This window comes from Lineus longissimus, chromosome 8 (genome assembly GCF_910592395.1).
Source record: "Lineus longissimus chromosome 8, tnLinLong1.2, whole genome shotgun sequence".
Taxonomy (NCBI): Eukaryota; Metazoa; Nemertea; class Pilidiophora; order Heteronemertea; family Lineidae; genus Lineus; species Lineus longissimus.
In genome coordinates, this window is record NC_088315.1 from 9,107,182 (window position 1) to 9,126,744 (window position 19,563).

General features: G+C 42.7%; 1 protein-coding gene across 2 annotated transcripts in view; it reads left to right on the forward strand.

The window, feature by feature from the left end:
* Positions 1-19,222, forward strand: part of LOC135493046 (B-cell CLL/lymphoma 9-like protein) — a 48,006-nt gene extending 28,784 nt beyond the window's left edge. For both annotated transcript variants that reach the window (XM_064779883.1, XM_064779882.1), the window contains 8 exons: positions 624-718; positions 2,948-3,053; positions 3,535-3,630; positions 6,535-6,589; positions 7,352-7,539; positions 8,103-8,385; positions 8,605-8,849; positions 9,218-19,222. In XM_064779883.1, coding sequence (XP_064635953.1) covers positions 624-718; positions 2,948-3,053; positions 3,535-3,630; positions 6,535-6,589; positions 7,352-7,539; positions 8,103-8,385; positions 8,605-8,849; positions 9,218-13,453 — 5,304 coding nt within the window. In that variant the 3' untranslated portion in view covers positions 13,454-19,222. The remainder of the gene's footprint in view (positions 1-623; positions 719-2,947; positions 3,054-3,534; positions 3,631-6,534; positions 6,590-7,351; positions 7,540-8,102; positions 8,386-8,604; positions 8,850-9,217) is intronic.
* The last annotated feature ends 341 nt before the right edge of the window (positions 19,223-19,563 follow it).

Genomic DNA, 19,563 nt, shown 5'->3' on the forward strand with positions numbered 1-19,563 from the left:
TGGATTAAAATGGCCTTTTGTGACGGCTCCCAATACCAGTATACCATGTGGGCAAGTCATTGCCTACGCTGTCCTTCTGTTTTATGGAGAGGTCCAGTTGGCAGCATTTAAAATCTTTCGGGAATACAGTGAGACACCAGTGAGAAAAATTACAACTGACCCAATATCTGAGCAGAAATATCGCTACGTGGAGTACATCGGGCATTTCATTCGCTGTTCAAGTCAAGGGACTTATGTCTTGACGTCAAAAACACACATCGGCCACAGTGTCCAAAATTACGTCATACCATGCAAAATCCTTAGAAAATCGTTCTAAATGCTTACTGTGGTAAAAGCAGTGAGGAGCAGTGCAGCTATAATCCATTATCATCTTCGTCTATAAGGGTAACTGCTGATCATGCAGGTAGTGCCCCGTTACAATATTCAAAACTGTTGGCAACTTTTTGACACCATGGTAGGGGTTGGCATGGGTAATGCGGATGTTAAGAAAATGTGGGTACCATCATGCACTTTTTGCCTGAATTTCAACAAGTTTAACCAACTTCAGGTTTGTCAACTTTTTCTCAGATATACCTGCAGCCAACGTTCAGGTTTTTGCAATTTTGAAGTTTTGTTATTTTCAGGAACTGGAGGGCAGTATAATCAACAACGACAGTTTGGTGCTACCAGATATTCTCACTCGGTTATTGAGGTTCCTTGATAATGACCAGTCTGTACTGTAAGTATCCATGGCATTCAGCAAAAATCATAGAAATTCACCACAATTAAAGCGCCTGATTCCACTGCACAGTTTCCTGCTTGCACAGGCATTGTTGTCAGTTGAAATTGCAAAACCAATCGCTTACATCAAACTTGATCAAACCCCTGTGAAAAACATAAGGTTTCCGTGTTTGCCGCAGTTTCTTGCTGCATTGGGAACTAAGTAACTAATGTAAAATGCATGGTGACGTGACGACGGCCAACACTACGTCATGTAAACGTTGTTCCCAATCAAGTGCATGAATCTATAGTGTGTCTGTGTTGGACACCAAACAAAGCTAGTGTATCTGTGTTGGAGACCAAACAAAGCTAGTGTGTCTGTCACGGTGACTGTTCAAAGAAAGCAAGTGTGTCTGTTATGGAAATGATTCAAACGAAGCAAGTTTGTCTGTTACGGAAATGATTCAAATGAAGCAAGTGTGTCTGTTATGGAAATGATTCAAACGAAGCAAGTTTGTCTGTTACGGAAATGATTCAAATGAAGCAAGTGTGTCTGTTATGGAAATGATTCAAACGAAGCAAGTTTGTCTGTTACGGAAATGATTCAAATGAAGCAAGTGTGTCTGTTATGGAAATGATTCAAACGAAGCAAGTTTGTCTGTTACGGAAATGATTCAAATGAAGCAAGTGTGTCTGTTATGGAAATGATTCAAACGAAGCAAGTTTGTCTGTTACAGAATGGTTCTAATGAAGCAAGTGTGTCTGTTATGGAAATGATTCAAATGTAGCAAGTTTGTCTGTTACAGAATGATTCAAATGAAGCAAGTTTGTCTGTTACAGAATGGTTCTAATGAAGCAAGTGTGTCTGTTATGGAAATGATTCAAACGAAGCAAGTTTGTCTGTTACAGAATGATTCAAATGAAGCAAGTTTGTCTGTTACAGAATGGTTCTAATGAAGCAAGTGTGTCTGTTATGGAAATGATTCAAATGTAGCAAGTTTGTCTGTTACAGAATGGTTCTAATGAAGCAAGTTTGTCTGTTATGGAAATGATTCAAACGAAGCAAGTGTGTCTGTTACGGCGACTATTCAAACTCCAGTCTTGAGACAGCATGATCAATGTTCAGACGTCTCCATCTAGCATTCTTCGTGATATCTTCAGGGGACTCGTGGCTAGTGAAAGGGTTAACAGACGACACAAAGCGTTGACTTCTAAAGGCTTTTATCCCGTTGGTAGTCAGGCCGATATCGGAGTAGCTCGCTTGCAAGTGAATATTAAGCGTTGACACTCGCACACTTATAAGATACCTAGCTGTAATTTCTGTTGAGTTACCATAGAAACTAAATATCAATTAGATGAGGCTGATTTCTCGGCGCGATCATTTCACTGCAACTCGTGTTTGAAGTCCAACTGAGGATGCAACTGTTACAGTTTTTCTTTGGGATGTGAAAAACGATTTTGGTCGCTAACAGGAATTAGAAACAGTGATTTATTCGAAATGAGGATAATTTGAAATGTGATGTAATGAAATCAAAGTGATTTTCCTGTGCTGTCAATTGTAACATGATCCTTATGATGTGAGGTTATATCATAAGAAAACTGGTGACATTCGGTATGAAAACTACTGGTGACGACTCATAATATTGCCACCATGTCATGACTTCGCATTAATAGCTTGATTTACTGTGATAAATCCCAATATGTTGTAGTGAGATGATATTATGGTAACGTTATTTGGAATTATTCTGATGTATGGCAAATTCTACAGGTTGCTTCCCTTTAGAAAGTGGTCATGTTACTGTCTGTGGTTCTTGACGTGGTATCATCCATTTCTTACCAAAAGAGAAATGATGCTCTTTAACCAAATTTACCAGAATTTATGTCTCAACATCGCCATGGTTACGGCATTTATTGATGTGAAATTCCGATGAAATGTGTGGTATATGTATAATAAGGCGTGGGTGGTGAGTTTCGTGTTTACCACATGACCGATGAAATAAGATTCAGCAGAAATTATCATAATGTTTGAAATGAACCCGAATGAAACTAAGATTCCTCAGTCTTTGGTTGTCAATGAATTCTAACAATGAATTTATCATTGCGTTTGGTGTCAAATATATTGTGACTACGCGTAACACTCGAAACAAACTGCCAGAGGTAGTTATTGAAATAATTCATCTTGGTTGATAGAATAAGAAAAACGAAACCAAAACCTAATTGATTTCACGTCATCTCTTTCCACTTTCAGGATCTCCAACTTTGAGACGCATCTTAGTAAACTTTTAAATGAGAAGAAAAAAGATAATAACCTACTTAGTTCAGGGAAACTTCGTGATCTCAAGCCCGATGATAAGGTAAGTGGACCCTATGTCCCTAAAACTATCATGAAATCCAACGAAGCTTGTCTCTGTGCAAATAACTGTTAAAGAGCAGTGAGCAGTTATCGGTAAAAAATCTCTGAAGGCTCTTTGTGGCAAAGTACATATGTTCGATTCTTCCCTGTGACACTTTCTTACATCATGCTGCTCAAATGGCAGTTCATCAAAATCGTTTGAGTGAACTGCCTTCCCTGACAAGAGAAGAAGTCAAGCGTAGTGCAATAAAACTTTGAAGGAAACTAGAGATAAAATTTGGAGCTCTGTATCTTGGTTTTGTCTGATGTGATTGAGCTATGCTTGTGTCTGAAGAGCCAAAGAAAACAAGCAATTTTTGTCTCCGCAACATAGTCACGACCACATGCGCTTGTGGTTGGAACATGAGGGCCGATTGGTTTCGTCGCTGTGACTAAAATCGCTTGTTGGTATTGTTCGTAAACGCGACTAATCCTTGTTTCAGGTGCAAGTATTGCGATGGCTAATAGACTACGTCACCGATGAGAAAAACGACGACTTAACAGACACGCTTAACGATTCATTTAGTTCGGATGATATGGTAGGTATGGCAAACAAAAGGGGGCAGTGTGACATCTTGGGAGCTTCGATTGAAGAATGATGTGCTGTTGAAGGAAACTGGAGGTTCCAGGGAAGCCAGATGGAGGAGTTGCTCTCTGTCACGTGTTGCTGTGGTGTCCACTACAGACATCAGTTCCGAGCAGACGAGCACTAATGTTTTCTCTGTGCTCAAAGCCCACTGAAGTAATTTCAAAGGAATATGTTCCAGGTGTTATTGCGTGAGTACACCAGGAAGTATTTTGGCCTGGTAGATTGAAAACTCCCCGTGTGCTTCTTTATAAACAAAGTGGTGAAACTACGTCACCTTCATGAGTACTATCGTGGGCCGTATACTGCTTTTGCTGCCCTGTGCCAATTCATTCGTGAGTAATATGTGCCAGAACTGAAAATCTGAGCTACTCCTGGCTGATGGTTGATTAAGGTGCGCAGTCTAAATGGATTTTGGTGTCTCACCCTGTAAGGTAGCTCCCCTGTTGGGGAGAAATGACTATGGATGCGATTGTCTGTCTAGCACCTACAGAACACCATCATTATCTTTCAGAAGGCCTATGCGTGGAAACATGCAAGTATACTTTTGTCTGTCTTACAGTGTTCTCCGGGGTTCAGCATAAAGGAGGGGTGGATATCTTATATGCAAATTATATTCAAAGTGTATGCAGATAATATGCAAATTTGATGTTTGAGGGACTCATTTGATATGCAACCTGAAGGTCATATGCTCGAAAGGTTTTTAGTTTTGGAACACTGCCACTGGTGAATTGCCACCAGGCAAACTGATTCTTTGATTTTGAGAACTGATGTGTTGGGTTTTGATGCATGGGGTCTACAAATCTCGCTTCAGATTTAAAACTTGAAGGTGGCCCGTGCCCTGACTTTCAATTAATGCATGTGGAAATTGTGCGGCAATATTTGATGTATTGGAGAACACTGTTTAGTCGGTTTTAGGTCTTATTGGCGATGTGGGTTTGGCCTTTCACTCTTATCATTTTGAAACGTCCTGTTCCATCGTTTCGTTGTTTTGCTATATTCGGTCGCCGTGTCATTGCGTTGTATTTCTATCTTCACTTTGATGTAAGGTTGATGTTTCACATAGGACCATATACGTTACTCCCATTGTTCGCATGTCTTGTCATTTATTTCCATAAAAGTTCAGTTATTTCAATGCGTATGTTAAAATAGGTATTAATTGGAATTTAGAGGATTTGAACGCTGGATGATGTTTCAGTGTAGTTGATCTAATGTAGTATTAGTAACTATTAGGGAAAATTAAAGAGGTTAAGTTGAGAATTTTTTCTCAGATGTCCTCATAATATTGTCTCCCCATTTTTGCTGTTCGCACAAATTGTCATATTGTGTAAACCTTTCTGTTTTTGGTTCTCCATCAAAGATTTATATGTCTGCTGTAACTCAAAACAACGAGGTTGGTGCAGTTGTGTATAAACTGTTGTTGATGATGTCACTCAAACAACATGGTTGGTGCAGTTGTGTATAAACCATTTGTTGATGATGTTACTCAAACAACATGGTTGGTGCAGTTGTGTATAAACTGTTGTTGATGATATTACGTGAAGTGATAGAAACTGACCGAGAGGAATCTGCTTATATGCAACAGGGATGTCAAATTTCCAATTTTAGGTAGATTTTAGACGTTTTCCTCTTTGGTAACTGCGAAATTTGATGGATCAACCTGAAACAGTGATGTCACTTTTCTGATTTTTGGAAGATTTCTGTTTTTCCTCTCCTGAATTTTTTAAAACTGACTGTAGAAATGGAAAAATCTTTGTCTGAACTCTCTGTGGATCTTGAAATTTCAACATTGGACAAAAGACAAGCATTATAGAGGCATTTTTGTGCAAGTGTCAGTGTGTGTGCTGATCAAATGACAAGATTTTTACGAGAAAAAAATCTCGGGCATCCTGACCCTGTATAAGACAAACAAGCCAGCACCAAACCTGACAAGCCAGTGTGGCCTTGGGCTTGCATGTTTGGGTGCCAATGTTCTGTTCGGTTGGGGAGGTTGCGGCATGTACCAGTTGATGTCAACTCTGTGGTGTGGGTGTAGATGTGTGTGGTCGGTGATTGTAGTTGTGGTGTTGGTGTTCTAGGCTTTGGGGCAGGGGTAGGGGTGGCCACGACTTAAACACTGGCGGGCCATGTCCCGTAAAGATGTGCCCGACAGAGATGACTCTTATACCCATCTGCAGGATATTGGTTTAAGAGGGGTGTTCCATTGATATATCCTTATCACCAGAATCTAAGTCATGATTTTACAAGTGCTGGCTGTAACTTCATCTTTATCCAGAGATCTTTGTCCGCTGTACGTTTTAATTTCTTATGCAAAAAACAGCAAGTCTGTGAATGCATCAGAAGTCTTCATCTTCTTGGTGGCAGTGGTTTCTAGTGTCTGGTGTGCTATTTTATTTCTAATGTCATTTGAGGCAGGAGTGGATGGCTGTCACCGAAGTGTAGTCTTGTTTCACTGCAAGTTACCTTAGTTGTTGTCAAGCCAGAAGTTTGGGAAAATCATGCTTTTTGTTTTAGGCGTATGAGTATGAGTATGAAAAGAAATTTTGCCAATCAAATTTTTTCACAGGGAGTGTCATTCGGGGGGGGGGGGGCTTCTAGTGTCTCTTGTGGTACGCGTGTCACACCTTTTTATCACACAAAGTTGTCCTGGGGCTTACACCTGGCAGGGGCACTTGAGGACAGACAGGGTAGTTGGAATAAGTCGCACATATGGAGAACTGTTTTCCTTCTGTTCTAGATCAATTGGAATGCCACGAACTTTGGAGGAGATACATATTCGATACGTGGTGATATATTTTTAAAAGGAACAGCAGCTCACAATTCTTGTTTTTCTTGACAATCTCAATTTTTCTTGCAGAGAGCAATAAATGTTGGCCAGGACGCGTTTGGGAATACATACTGGTATTTTGATGGTAAGTGCGTGCATGTTTGATATTTTCTACACCTTTCCAAGGCGGGACGCAATTATGACGCCACCTGCTCAAAGGTGTATTGTTACAACTTTTAACCAGAGTCTGAGCAAAGTATAGGGGAGTTGCCTATCCTCTGTGGGGGAGATTAGCTCACTGTTCCATTTGTCCCCATCCATTCCCCTAACATCGTCCATCCTCATCCTCTTTGGTGGCCAAACCACCTCACATTTTCGCAAGCCATGGACGACAATTTCATATGGAAAGTTATTTTTTGCTCTTAGACCTGTAACAACCATGCTAGAAGATCCAAGAGAAAATTGTGAAACAAGATGTCAAAAGCCATTAGCCCCATCAGCAGAGTTGTGTTTACTCAAAAAGAGCAGGAGTGGCTTTTAAATCTACATTCCTCTGATATTGTTACTCCAATATGACCATCACAAACAAAACTGACACTAAAAAATAGGTTTTATTGGAGAATAAGTGGTGTCTCAATCTATCCAAATGTGTAGTTTTCTGGACTGATATCAGGTGGCAGCACCTGACAGTGCCTTTTTGTCACGCATCACATTGAATGAATCATTGGCCAGTTCACAAGAAACCGGCTCGATTTGAACTGTTTATTGACAACAAAGGCTGATGACTACATCCTGGTGCTTTAAACAATGACCGCAAATTAACCCTTTTCTGGTGAATGCTCTCCGAGTATAAGGTTAAATTTCAATTCACTTAACTTTTAATTGTAATCGCGTTGTCCTTTTCTAGATTTAAGACTCTACAAGGAAAGTGCGGCGGTAAAAGGTGGCAGGAAGGAGTGGGATTGCATCTCCGTGTCGTTAAGCGACTGGCATTCGTTCCTCAACAAATATAAAAAGTCTTCGAACCCGGCTGAAAAGGAGCTTTATGAGTATCTCCACAATGAGCTCTTTCCAGTGATAGAGCCTCAGTTAGTTGTAAGTATCCAGTGTTGTGTTGGATTTAACCCTTTATGCTCGCTAACGGCTGTCGTTAGCTGTGTCAGTGTCCTTTGAACGGCTGTGGGGGCCTCTGTGCAAACAAATTTCATGACCTTTTTAAGGTTGTCAATTTCCATTAGGCACTTATTATAACCATCGCGTGGGGCGACTTTAAACGGGGTGGGGGGGGGGACTTCGAACACTGTCGAGAAAGAATTGTTGTTGACAGAAATATCTGTTGCCATGTGTCGCCCCAGGTGACGGTACCAAACTGTCCACCCACAGATCGTCATTCAGAATACGGTAGTAGTTTCCATTTAAATTCCAAATAGCAAAAATTAAAAATAAATAGAAAATCTGAGTGAATTCTAATGAAACTCGGGATTGCAGTTCTTAGAGAGCCCTCCATGCAGCAGTCGTCTCTGTGCATATCGATGCATTGGCAACACAATGCATGGAGGCCTTAAGTGTGTGACTATAGTATTATCGATTACCTCAAATGACGTCATTACATAATAATTTCAACGATGTGTTCATCATCGAACAATTGACTCTTTCAGAAGCAAGAGAAGGACGGATTTAATGATAAAAATCCCGACCTGGACCGGGACGCCATTTTAAGTAAAGAAAAAATTGATACGGAGGGCATGATCAAGAAAGAGACGCCGGTCGAGTTGGTCCTGCCGGAGGTCAAGCTGGAACCTATCACCAACGGCAACGATACGCCAAAAGATGGAAGCACAGAGGAGACAAACGTTGGGTCGGTGAAGTCAGAGGCGCAGAGTCTGCCTGATGAGAAGCCGCCCCCTGGTGTGGGGGATGGAGTGATGGCGCAAATTCCTGGTAGGTTGGCAGGAGTCGATTTGAATTTCAGCAGAACCTCTCTTTTAAGGTTACACTTGGAACGGACGAATTGAGTGGTGTCCTGATTACAGAGGTCGAATTCAATGGAAATTACGAATTCGGTACCAAGTGTGATGTCCTTGAAAGAGAGGGTGTCGTTAAAATTGGTATTTTCTCTGAACTGAGTGGAATTTATCACTTAAATTTTGTTTATTCCAGATAAGAAACCTTTGATGAAAGGTGGTCACCCGAACCAGACGGTACCATTCAATGCCACCAATCCACACCACATGTCTGGCAGGACGCCAACGTCTATGGACGCCCCCTTTATGCAGCAGCAGAGTCAAATCTTTGTGTTCTCGACGTCACTGGCGAACAAGGCTGCTGAGTCGGTCGTACGGGGACAGTACAAGTCGATCATTGCATATCATTTAGAGGAACCAGGAACGAAAAAATTCTTACAGGTGAGAGCCTTTGGCTGCTGGAGTGTGATGGTACACTGGTAGTGTACGAATGTGTGGAGTGCTGTTCAAGAATTGTGGCTTCCATTTCAATCCTTGTACTCTCCATGCGAGAGTCGCAACAGGCCTCCAATTTAACTGCTGCCGTCGCAGTTAGTACCCTCCAACATGGCATTCGTCCCCTCTTAGATCTTCCTTCACATTTCCTACTACCCAAGGTACTGCTATAGTCATTATATGTGCTTCATATATTACTTGATCTAGTATTGCTGCAGAAAATGTTGGTTAACGGCAGATTATTTGGTGTAGTTCATTTTAACTATTGTGAATAACTATTGTGAAAAACTCCCTGACACATTTGTCTTTTTCAGAAACATCCCCTGAAGATATCGCAATTCAATCGACCCCCTGGATTCCCGATGTTAACGAATTCACGGAACCAGTCTCCGCACATGGGTCCTGGAAATCGTCCGGTGGGATCGTGGCCACCTGACCAGCAAGGAATGTCCCCTGGAGGGGGCGGAATGAACTCGAATAACCCTGGAATGCCGTTGAATCCCAATATGCCAAACCCGAACATGATGCAAGGTTGGCAGGGACCGGGGCCTCCGAACGCTATGATGGCCCAGCAGTACGCAATGATGGGAAATGCCCAGATGGGCCCACATGGCCCACCCGGGTCTCATATGAACTTATCCCAAACGAAAGTGCCTAATGAGAACTTAACTCCTGAACAGTTGCAGCGGCGCGAGGAACATTTAGCGAGTCTCCGGAAGATTCATCAGATGTTGTTTCCGGAGCAGGTTCAGGAGCACGGGATGCCCGGACACCCACAAGGTATGCCTGGCGGACCGCATCCGAATTCTGGAATGCCGATGGGACCCCAGGGTATGCCAGGGATGCCGAATATGTCTCCCAACCAAGCGAATATGATGTCGCATGGTAACTTTATGATGGGGCCTCACGGACAGATGATGAGTGGCACCCCGCCTCAGTTATCACCGCAGGAGTTGCAGAGTTTGCCACCTGCTCAGCGCGAATGGTATCGGTTACAGCATGAATTTTACCACGAAAAGCGGCGCCACATGGCTATGGCTGCTCAAAATAATCCATATTTCCAGAACAATCCCATGAATATGAACTCTCCGAATTCAAGTGGTCAAGGGCCACCTCCTTCCTATTTTTCATCGATGGCTCAGAAACGCTGTGGGCCGCCCGGATCTTTATCACCTACCTCGCCTGGTTTTAATGGCCCGATGTCATCACCGCACGGACCCATGCCTTCGCCTCATCTTTCGTCAGCTCATCCATCACCAGTTCCTGGAGAGTCCCATTTTCAATTTCCGTCGCAAAAGAGGCCACCAAGCCAACCGTATCCACCAATGGGGCAGAGTCCTGGTATGGTCGGTAGCCCTGGGTTCAATCATAATATGCCTGGGCCTAACATGATGCCATTCAATGACCAAATGATGCAACCCATGGGGCCAAACCAGGAGGGATTCGTCCAGAAGGCATCAAGTCCTGAAGTGTTCCTTGATCCGTCTGCTAACAATGTTGTGGGCGCTAAACCGCCACCAAGTTACGGCCAAGCTACCAAGCGGAGAAAGTTGGAACAGGTCCCAGCCCCGGAGGAAATGCAGAAAAATCTCCAACCAACTCCGTCACCTCAACAGATCAACTATTTACAGCAGTTTGAAGGCCAGGAATTGACTATAACCAAACAAGTGAATATGGCGTTTCAAGATAGTGGTGGCGGTCCTCCTGGGGGACCTGATATGGGTTCTCTGCCTTCAAACGTCGCGCCTAACATGATCAATAAGAATTCTACTGCTCCCTCCACGCCTAGTTCTGTGATGAGTCCGGGTCACATGCAGCCGCACACCCCATCTGGTCCGTTAACACCAAATCCAATATCACAAAAAATGTCAACCAATCATATGCCTGGACAAGTTACGCCAGAAATGTCTCTGTCGTCTCCGAATCAGATGCCGAAATCAGCTCCTGGAGGAATGTCTTCTTCAAGTGGGATGCCAAGTCCGTTTTCGCCTAGTGTTGGTCCGGGCCGAACGCCTACTGTAAGCAAAAGTGCAAGCCAGCATCCGACACCAAGTCCTGTCCATCATGGGCAGATGCCATCGCCTGCACAAGTGCTGACCCCTGGGTCTGTTCAGAGGTCAAATACGAGTCATAATGGCCCCGGTACACCGCTAGCGCCGGGGAGTCAAGCGGCCAGTGCGGATAGATCAGGTCAAATGCCAGTGACAAGTCCCATGTCAAATCAAAGCCAAATGTCTCTAAATAGTCCATGTCCTGTGTCGTCTGCTAGCCAGCGTTCAAGTACAGACTCATTGTCCAATATGAGCCAAGGTCCAGGAAATCAGATGTCTAGACCGCCATCAATTACCGGAGGGACGCAGAGACTCTCACATTATGACCCTCCGTCCAGTAATAGTGCACCTGGAACACCGCTGACACCTACCACGAAAAGTGCAACCATGTCCAATATCACGTCTGCGAGTCTGGCAAATTTGGCCAAGGGTGTTGAACACTTGTCCAATCAGATGCAGCAGAACATGATGCAAGGTGGGCCATTCCATAACATTCAGATTCAGGGTCAAGTGACTGAGAAAGGTGTGGCGTCACCGCAGCAGCAGCAGCAGCAGTCGCCCGTGGCTGGACTGCCGCAGCAGTCCCAACCATCACAACCGCCCATATCTAATACTCCGCCATTACAGCAGACCCCTAGCGTCAATAATACGTATGTGAATGCGACAATGTCAATACAACAATTGAACATTCAAAGTGTGAACCAGCCAAATGTGACCGCGAGCATGCAAGCGCAGCAGCAGAATTCTGAAATGGGTATGAACATGCCTGTTACGTCCGCCAGTGCTTTGAACTCTATGCCACAAATGCCATCACAGTCACAGTCACAGTCGCAGTCTGTGACTGTGCCACATGGACAAGGGCCGCTGCAGTCTGCCATGATGCAACAACAGCAGAAGATTATCTCGCAACAAATGGGGAATCCTCAAGGAATGCATCCTCATCATATGTCCTCACAGCATCAGCATATGAACAATCAGCATCTAAGTGCTCAACAAATCTCAAGTCAACAGCAACAGCAACAGCAACAACAACAACAACAACAGCAGCAGCAGCAGCAGCAGCAGCAGATGGCTAGGCAACAGATGCAGCAGATGAGTGCGCAACAGATGGCCAACAATGCGCAGCAAATGGCATCGCAACAACAGATGAATGCACAGCAAATGGCCAACAATGCGCAGCAAATGGCAGCAGAACAGCAGCTTCGAGCACGACAAATGGCAAACAATAATCACCAAATGCCCCCACTACAACACATGGGTTCGCAGCATCTTAGCGCGCAACAAATGGCCAATAATGCGCAAATGATTGCATCAGAGCAACAGATGCGAGCGCAGCAGATGGCACACAATGCTCAACAGTTGGCATCTCAACAGCAGATGAATGCCCAACACTTTGGTGGACATCCAATGAATCATCCAATGCACTCGCCACAGATGCCTGGTCAGCCAATGAGTGGGCCTGGCCTGGGCCCTCAATCTCAAGTACCCGGTCCACCTCAGCTTGAAAATCCTGCCATGTCGTGTGGGCAGCAGCCCAACCCTCATCACAGCCATATGGCACCGATGGGCAGTGCACAAATGAATGACTTTCAAGGGCCGCCGGTGCCTAACCAACTCCATTCGCCGCACCAGCTCCATTCACCGCACTCGAACTCTCAAACTGTTATGCAGCAAATGCAGAGTATGATGACAAGCCAATCGCAGCCAATGTCTCGGAGTAGTCAGAACACGCCGTCTGTTGGTAACGCAAACGTACAGATACAATCGAAAGCGCCGAACACGATACAGTACCTACCCGCTAATCCACCAACATCTCAACCGTCGCGTTTCCCTGCACCTCCAAAATTGCCCGATTTTGACACAAGTTTTGGCAACCCTGCAATGGACGCGAAACAGCCGTCGTCAAAACTTCAGTACTTCCCCAATAATGATGGACAGAATTCACTGCCACCTATGAATCGGATGCCGGGCATGCCGATGTCGGGCCCGAGCCCGAATCAAACAATTGGAATGCAGGAGGCAGCAATGATGGGCAACCGTATGCCTCACGCGCGCATGTCGCCCATGCAATATCACGCACGGCACATGCATCCTGGTGCTCAAGGGGGTTACCCGCAGTCGGGCAATTCGCAGGGAATGCCGATGGTGCCGGGCAATCCTGGCATGATGGGGAATCAGATGGACTTCCCGGGCCCCGGTGGCCCGATGGACCCCTCAGGGATGATGGCCGGGAATAACATGAACAATATGAGTCAGCATGTGCAGATTCAGGGCCAACAGATGACAGTGCAAGGACCAATGAATATGCCGCCAGGTGGGGGCCAGATGGAAGGCCCCGGGTATAGGATGTCGCCGCGGCCGAATCAACCAAACTATAATATGCAATACCAACAGTTTCAGCAGCAGTTGTATGCTCAGAATCGGACTTCTCAGATGAATCCTCAGATGGGATCAATGGGTCCAGTGAATATGAACCCCCATTTCCCGAATATGATGTAGATGCAATTGCACCTCCACTTGATCATTTTAACATATTTGGATATTTTGGCCCATGAAATCAGGATAACCTGTAATTTATTTTGAAATGCATTAGAAATATCTAGATATTTCGGTCCGTGAAATCGGGATAACCTGCAATTTATTTTGAAATACATTAGAAAATAATTGGATATTTTGGCCAATAAAATCAGGATATCTTGTAATTTTTGGTATTTGAAATGTTTTGGTTGGACCCTTTAAGAATTGAAATTTGAGTAAGTTACATGATTTGGCTGTGTTAAAATGAAATGTGGAGCAAATGTATCATACATGGTGCTGTGGGGTAAAAGGGAGTTTGTGGAGGTTCTGGTATGTGCAATGCTTACATGTAAATGTTGGATTTGTTCCATAGAAATCAGTTGGTTATTATCCTGATCTATTAATATTACTGATTGACTCGGTTGAATTTGCTGAGCAATTGTTCAATATGGATCAGTGTAGATGTGGATTTCATGTAAATGTGGACTACATGTAGATGTGGATTACATGTAGATGTGGGTTACATGTGAATGTGAATTACATGTAAATGTGGATCATATGTAAATGCCAATTACATGTGAATGTGGATCGCATGTGAATGTGGATCACATGTGAATGTTTTGGGATCTCCTTATGGAATAGTTACCCATTTCCTGTTAGGCATGACGACCCGAAGATGATGTTTTTGCAAATTTCTCACCGGGGTTGGTTTTGAAAGAGTAAAGGACTGATATCTGTTGTAAAATCATGGTTTAATGAATGAAAGAGAACAGTTTGAAAGAGAGCTAAGGTCCCGAATGCAATATGAAACTTGGCAGTCCTTACTAACCTTTGATCTAGATACCTTGTGTTTTAACGCAAGACTCTTGAAGAAGGCAACCTGGTGTGAAGTCGTTGAACCTTTACCACGGGCTGCTCTGATGACAGTCGAGGGTCAGAATGTACGTTTGTAGTTATCCATCAATATTTTGGGAGATTTGTGGAATTGTGCGTCTCCGATTTGGATCCAGCGTGGTTGCGTGTCTCGTCCTCTGGAGGATTTATACAAAACCTGATTCGTGTGGAATTTACACCTTAATGTGCTCAATCGTGTTAAATTGCAGAGATTATGAACATAAATCGGAGCTTTTATATATTCGAAAGTATTAATAATCGGAGAGCATACGTTTGGATAAGTTTATAAATATATGAATACGACTATATATATTTACAAGAAAATGTGATTTACTTTGAATGTTTGTAAATTGGAATGACTAGGGTAGTGCTAAGGTGTTCAGGGGTGATTTGTAAATTGTTCTCTGGTTTTTTGTTCCAGACCTTGTTTTGGGTGTTCCCCTCTTAAAATTTCTTGTCCTTTTAATGCCAATGGTGGAGATATTTTCCCAAAATTCCTAACAAAATATGTAGAAAGGGTGTTTTTGCTTGAAAGCTGTCTCATTGAAACCGTTCCCTATACCTACTGACTTGGCACTACCCCACATATAAAAACAGTTCAGCAGGAGTTTAATTGCTGAATTTTGAAAGCACTCGATTATTATGACCCAGAAGTCACATTTTGGTTGTAATAGAGTTCTGCCTGGTTTGTTAAAGACTAAATTTAAAGACTGAATTGGCCTGAAAACAACTGTTCAATGCTAAGCATTTGAGTTTGAAGATGGTGAACTTTCAAAACAATAGTAAAAATATTAAAAACCTTGTCCTTTTAGACACAGATGTTGACCACTATTTAAAACTGTCTCAATGTGACTTGCAAAATTTTGAAAGACAGTGCCGTAAGATGGGATGGCATTTGACCGAAGTGGGGTAAAATTGTCCCAAACACTTTCCCCCTACAGCTTGATACATACAGAAGTGTCTTCAACGGTTGAGAGATTGTTCAGCCAAACTTGCTAATTTTCTGTGTAATGCCGGATTCTTCGCCATTAGTCCTTCAGGAACAATAGAAATTTATAAGAAAGAGCTTTGACCATGACCTTTGATAACACAGCCGTAGTAGCAGACGCTGAGATGGTGTTGAAAGGCAGTGTAAGGTAAACCCTTCTTTGTGACCCTAATACATCTGACCCTATTGCAGGGGGACTCTATTGCCTGATTTTGAACCTCCTTGCAACGTACCGCCAGGGACCTTAAGAATCCGAACGTTATAACCAGACTTATTTGTAACTACTTTGCATAAGATGGACACTAACACAAGAAGTGAAGCTCGACTCCATGGCTGATATGAATTAAGTCTAGCAAATGCTTTCACTTCAAGTTTGTACAGAAAGGCCTAAATGTACAGGAGTTTTAGATAAAAGCATTTGCTAGTCTTTATTCATATCGCCCAGTAAGCCTCAAAAAGCAGTTTCAAAGTTTAAGAATTCGTCTTCTCTGATGCAGTTGCACCCGATACCTGTTGTGTGTCAGAACGTGGAAACAACCATCAAAGTGAACAATTTCATTCCTCAAATGTTACGCACGATCAGTTGTATGAAGATATTAGGTTCACGAAAAATGTCGGGTTTACATTATACTGTTGGGCAAAATGCCCCACTTGCACCATTAGCGTAGAAATAAACTTTGTCTGCCATCAGTGTGTTTGGAGTCGGCTTGGGTTGGCTATTTTCATAAAACAGTTAATATTTCATCCATGCCTCTATGTCTCATCAAGCAGTGAGCATTGGTATCGGCTGCTGTTTTTGTGAAACCGTACTTGTAGCACTGCCGAAACACATCCTTGACCGTATGAAAATTAACTGGGCCAGTCCACCGGTTTTGAAATTCGACTGGCTTGATGGGATTAAACCAAATTTTGGCTCGTTGCTTTGGATGCTGCCTAAAAACTTAAAACGTACTGGTTTATAAAAATGGGAGCCAAAAACTACGCTTACTGCCCCCTACTGGAAGCATTGGGAACCAACGTTGGTCAGGCAGTGGATTGGTATTGCTATCAGTTAGCAGATGGAGCCACTCTTCTCACAACCATGCTTCCTCTTAGTCAGACAGTGACAGGTGTTACGTAGTTACACCATTTCTGTGTGGGGGGATGATATGCTCGGAAACTTGCCTGGTTTAATAATTTGACACGTTTAGATTAAATCCGCTCTACCCAAAGTATGAAAAATTCCTGAAAATGTCCTAGGATGCTTCTTTATTTGACAGTAATCTACTTTGGTTTTCTCTTGCTGTTCCGATGTTAGTGCCTTTATGAAAAATATATTTCGGATGAAGCGGTTGTAATGGTAATGTGCTGGGATCGATCACCGTTCCTCCCAATGTGACCAGCTATCTAACAATGGCCACATTCTGTCAAATGAATTATGTTAGTCTCAGGAAAAATTCTGTCGTCTGTCATATTTTGCCGTGGACCCCAGTCTACCCAATGCCTTTGTTTTCTTCTAATCCAGACTGAAATAATGAAGTTTTGTCAGATTTATGAAGGTTTTCCAAAACTTTAATTATGTATTTTTTGGTTGATTTAATTTGCACACTTACTTCAATACGCAATCCATGAACCTTGCCGCTATTTAAATTAAAAGTCGGCCTCTCTCCGATCAGCTAAGTAAACTTCACATATCAATAAATCATGAATCATGTCAAAGGTAATCAAAGGTGTTACGCGTGTTCTGATACAGGAATTTCTTTAACTTTGTTTTTGTATTTCCGCCAATTTTTTTTGTGGACAGGGCTCCCTTTCTGAAAAAAGTTTCCCTTCTCCTGGAATGTTATATCCCCTAGTTTTGCATTCCAAATGACCCCCTCCCCTGAGAAAATGAAAATATGCCTGTAACCTCATTTAAAGCGGCGGGAGTGGCAGGTACCAACTGCAGTGGGTCAAGCTCCTTGGCATCAAATGCCAAGGATTGGTCTTGAATGATGTAGGAAAGGTGGCGTCTGCACCCCTGTACCACCACCAGCGGGTGGGGGGGGGGGTACAGATCCCTGTACCACCACCAGGGGGGCGGGGAGTACAGATCCCTGTGGTTAGAAGAAGGGGGTATGTACCCCCCAAAAAAGTTGTTTTTTTACTCTCCGAGTGGAAGTTTGTTTGATTTGGGATGTAAATGGGGGGCATTTCAGTGTTGAAATTTATATTCGGTGAGCATTTACGCAATTTGAAATTTTCAAATTCAATTACCGCTTTTTATTAAACAGTGTGTGCCTTTCAACCTTGAATACAAAACACTCCTCCAAAGTTAACACAATAAGCACGGGTGTAATGTGCACAGCCCTTTTTTATAAATATTGAGGATATTTCTGGAAACCAGCCAAAACAAATTATCACGTAATTAACAAGGTGATTTCTGTAACCATAACAAGAAAAATAATAAATTGCGCTTCCATAACTAAGCAACACCTGCTTCAAGAATCTTGGCAAACTGGCAAATGCTGGAAAGAGAATTTCTTCTTCTTGTTTAATGTTAGTCATCAGGTTTTCTTGAAGGTTATCGAAGAGAATTATATAGAACTCTTAGGAACTGGAACAAACTAGAATGTGCTGGAATTGTTTCATTCTCTGGGTCCCACTTGTGGGTGTTTCACTATTAACTCTGCCTTCGGGCAACCCTTCTGTTTTATCATGTGCATCCCAACCCTGCTCGGACTCCATCTGACTCTACATGAAGAAAGTGCCGCTCCTCTATAAATCTCACTTGAGGGGAACAAACCGAGGGGAATTGGCCCTCATGAAATGATATTGATATGTGAAGTTTAAAGTTTGATATTGAGTTTGGCCTGTACTCTGGTGGAGCTCTGAAATGCCAGTCACAGACCTCATCTTTAAATGCTTGTTGTGATGAAGATTTTGTGTAAATGAGTAAGGTAAGGTGGTGCAATTATAGACTCATTGTGGACTGTCATGTACAACCAGCTCTTTCCAACACTGTGGAGGCTATAATTGTACTGGGGCTATAATTATACCACTTTACCTTAATACTTGTATCTAAATTTGCAGACACCATGACAGAACTTATTCTTTAAAAAAAATCAACCCTGAATGTTTTTGAAAAAGTTCAAAATGTGCTGAGGATATGAAAACATGGGCGTTTTTGAAATTGAAAACTTATCTAAGTAATAGAAGATGTCCTGGGCATCGGGTGATCTTTATGAATATGAGTAAATGCTTTTACTATAGTTTTGTACAGAAATGCCTAGTGTAAATGTACATGGAAGTGTTCAGTAAAAGCATTTACTGGTCTTGATTCGTATCACCCATAGTCAGGTGGTTAGGACACATCATATTCTGCGACTAACCCCTCTTCTCAGTAAACTGTCAATGAAATTTTGAAAGCTGGTTGAATAGTTCTGAAACGTTTGTAGATTTTAATGAAAATTCCTCTTTACAAACTTCTGGTGTCACTTTCAACTTGTCATGTTGTCCTGAACCCATCTTTGAATCGGTTGCTTTCAGAAATGTTCACTTTCGAGAAGGTTTACTGGTCTTGTGCCAGTCGGGGACTATTATGGAAAATGCTAACTAAAACTATACTATGCATATCATGTAGTTTTCTTGTGATTTAGACTAGCTTCATGATTAAGTATTGAATACTACTGTGTATTACATAAGCTACTTTATATTATATTAATGATACCGCTGTCGAGAGTAATTCGACGGAGACAAAGCCTTGCTAGAGTTGAACGTGTTAATCTTATGTATTGTACAAACAAAATTGACTTGTGTTCAATTCATGACTATGTACTGTAAATACAATTGGTTGACAAATATTTTTTATAAAAGTGAAAACTTTACAGTAAAAGTGTAAAATATTTGAAGATGCTTTGTTTTCTCTTTGTTTTCTTTTCTAGCCTTGTTGTCTTGAAGACACTGTATGTTAAATATATGTACCTTTGTACACAGTGGTGATCCTGTTGGCCATGTGGTAGGTTTGGCTGTTACACAACCAGGCCGATGTGACTTAAGAGTGTGACAGTGGTCTCTTGGTCCCCCTTGGCCTCAAGTTGTTTCCCCCTGCTATGGATCACTACTTGGCCATAGTATGGGGGCATAGGCTTTGTTACACAACCAGGCCGATGTCACTTAAGAGTGTGACAGTGGTCTCTTGGTCCCCCCCCCTTGGTCTCAAGTTGTTTCCCCCTGCTGTGGATCACCACTT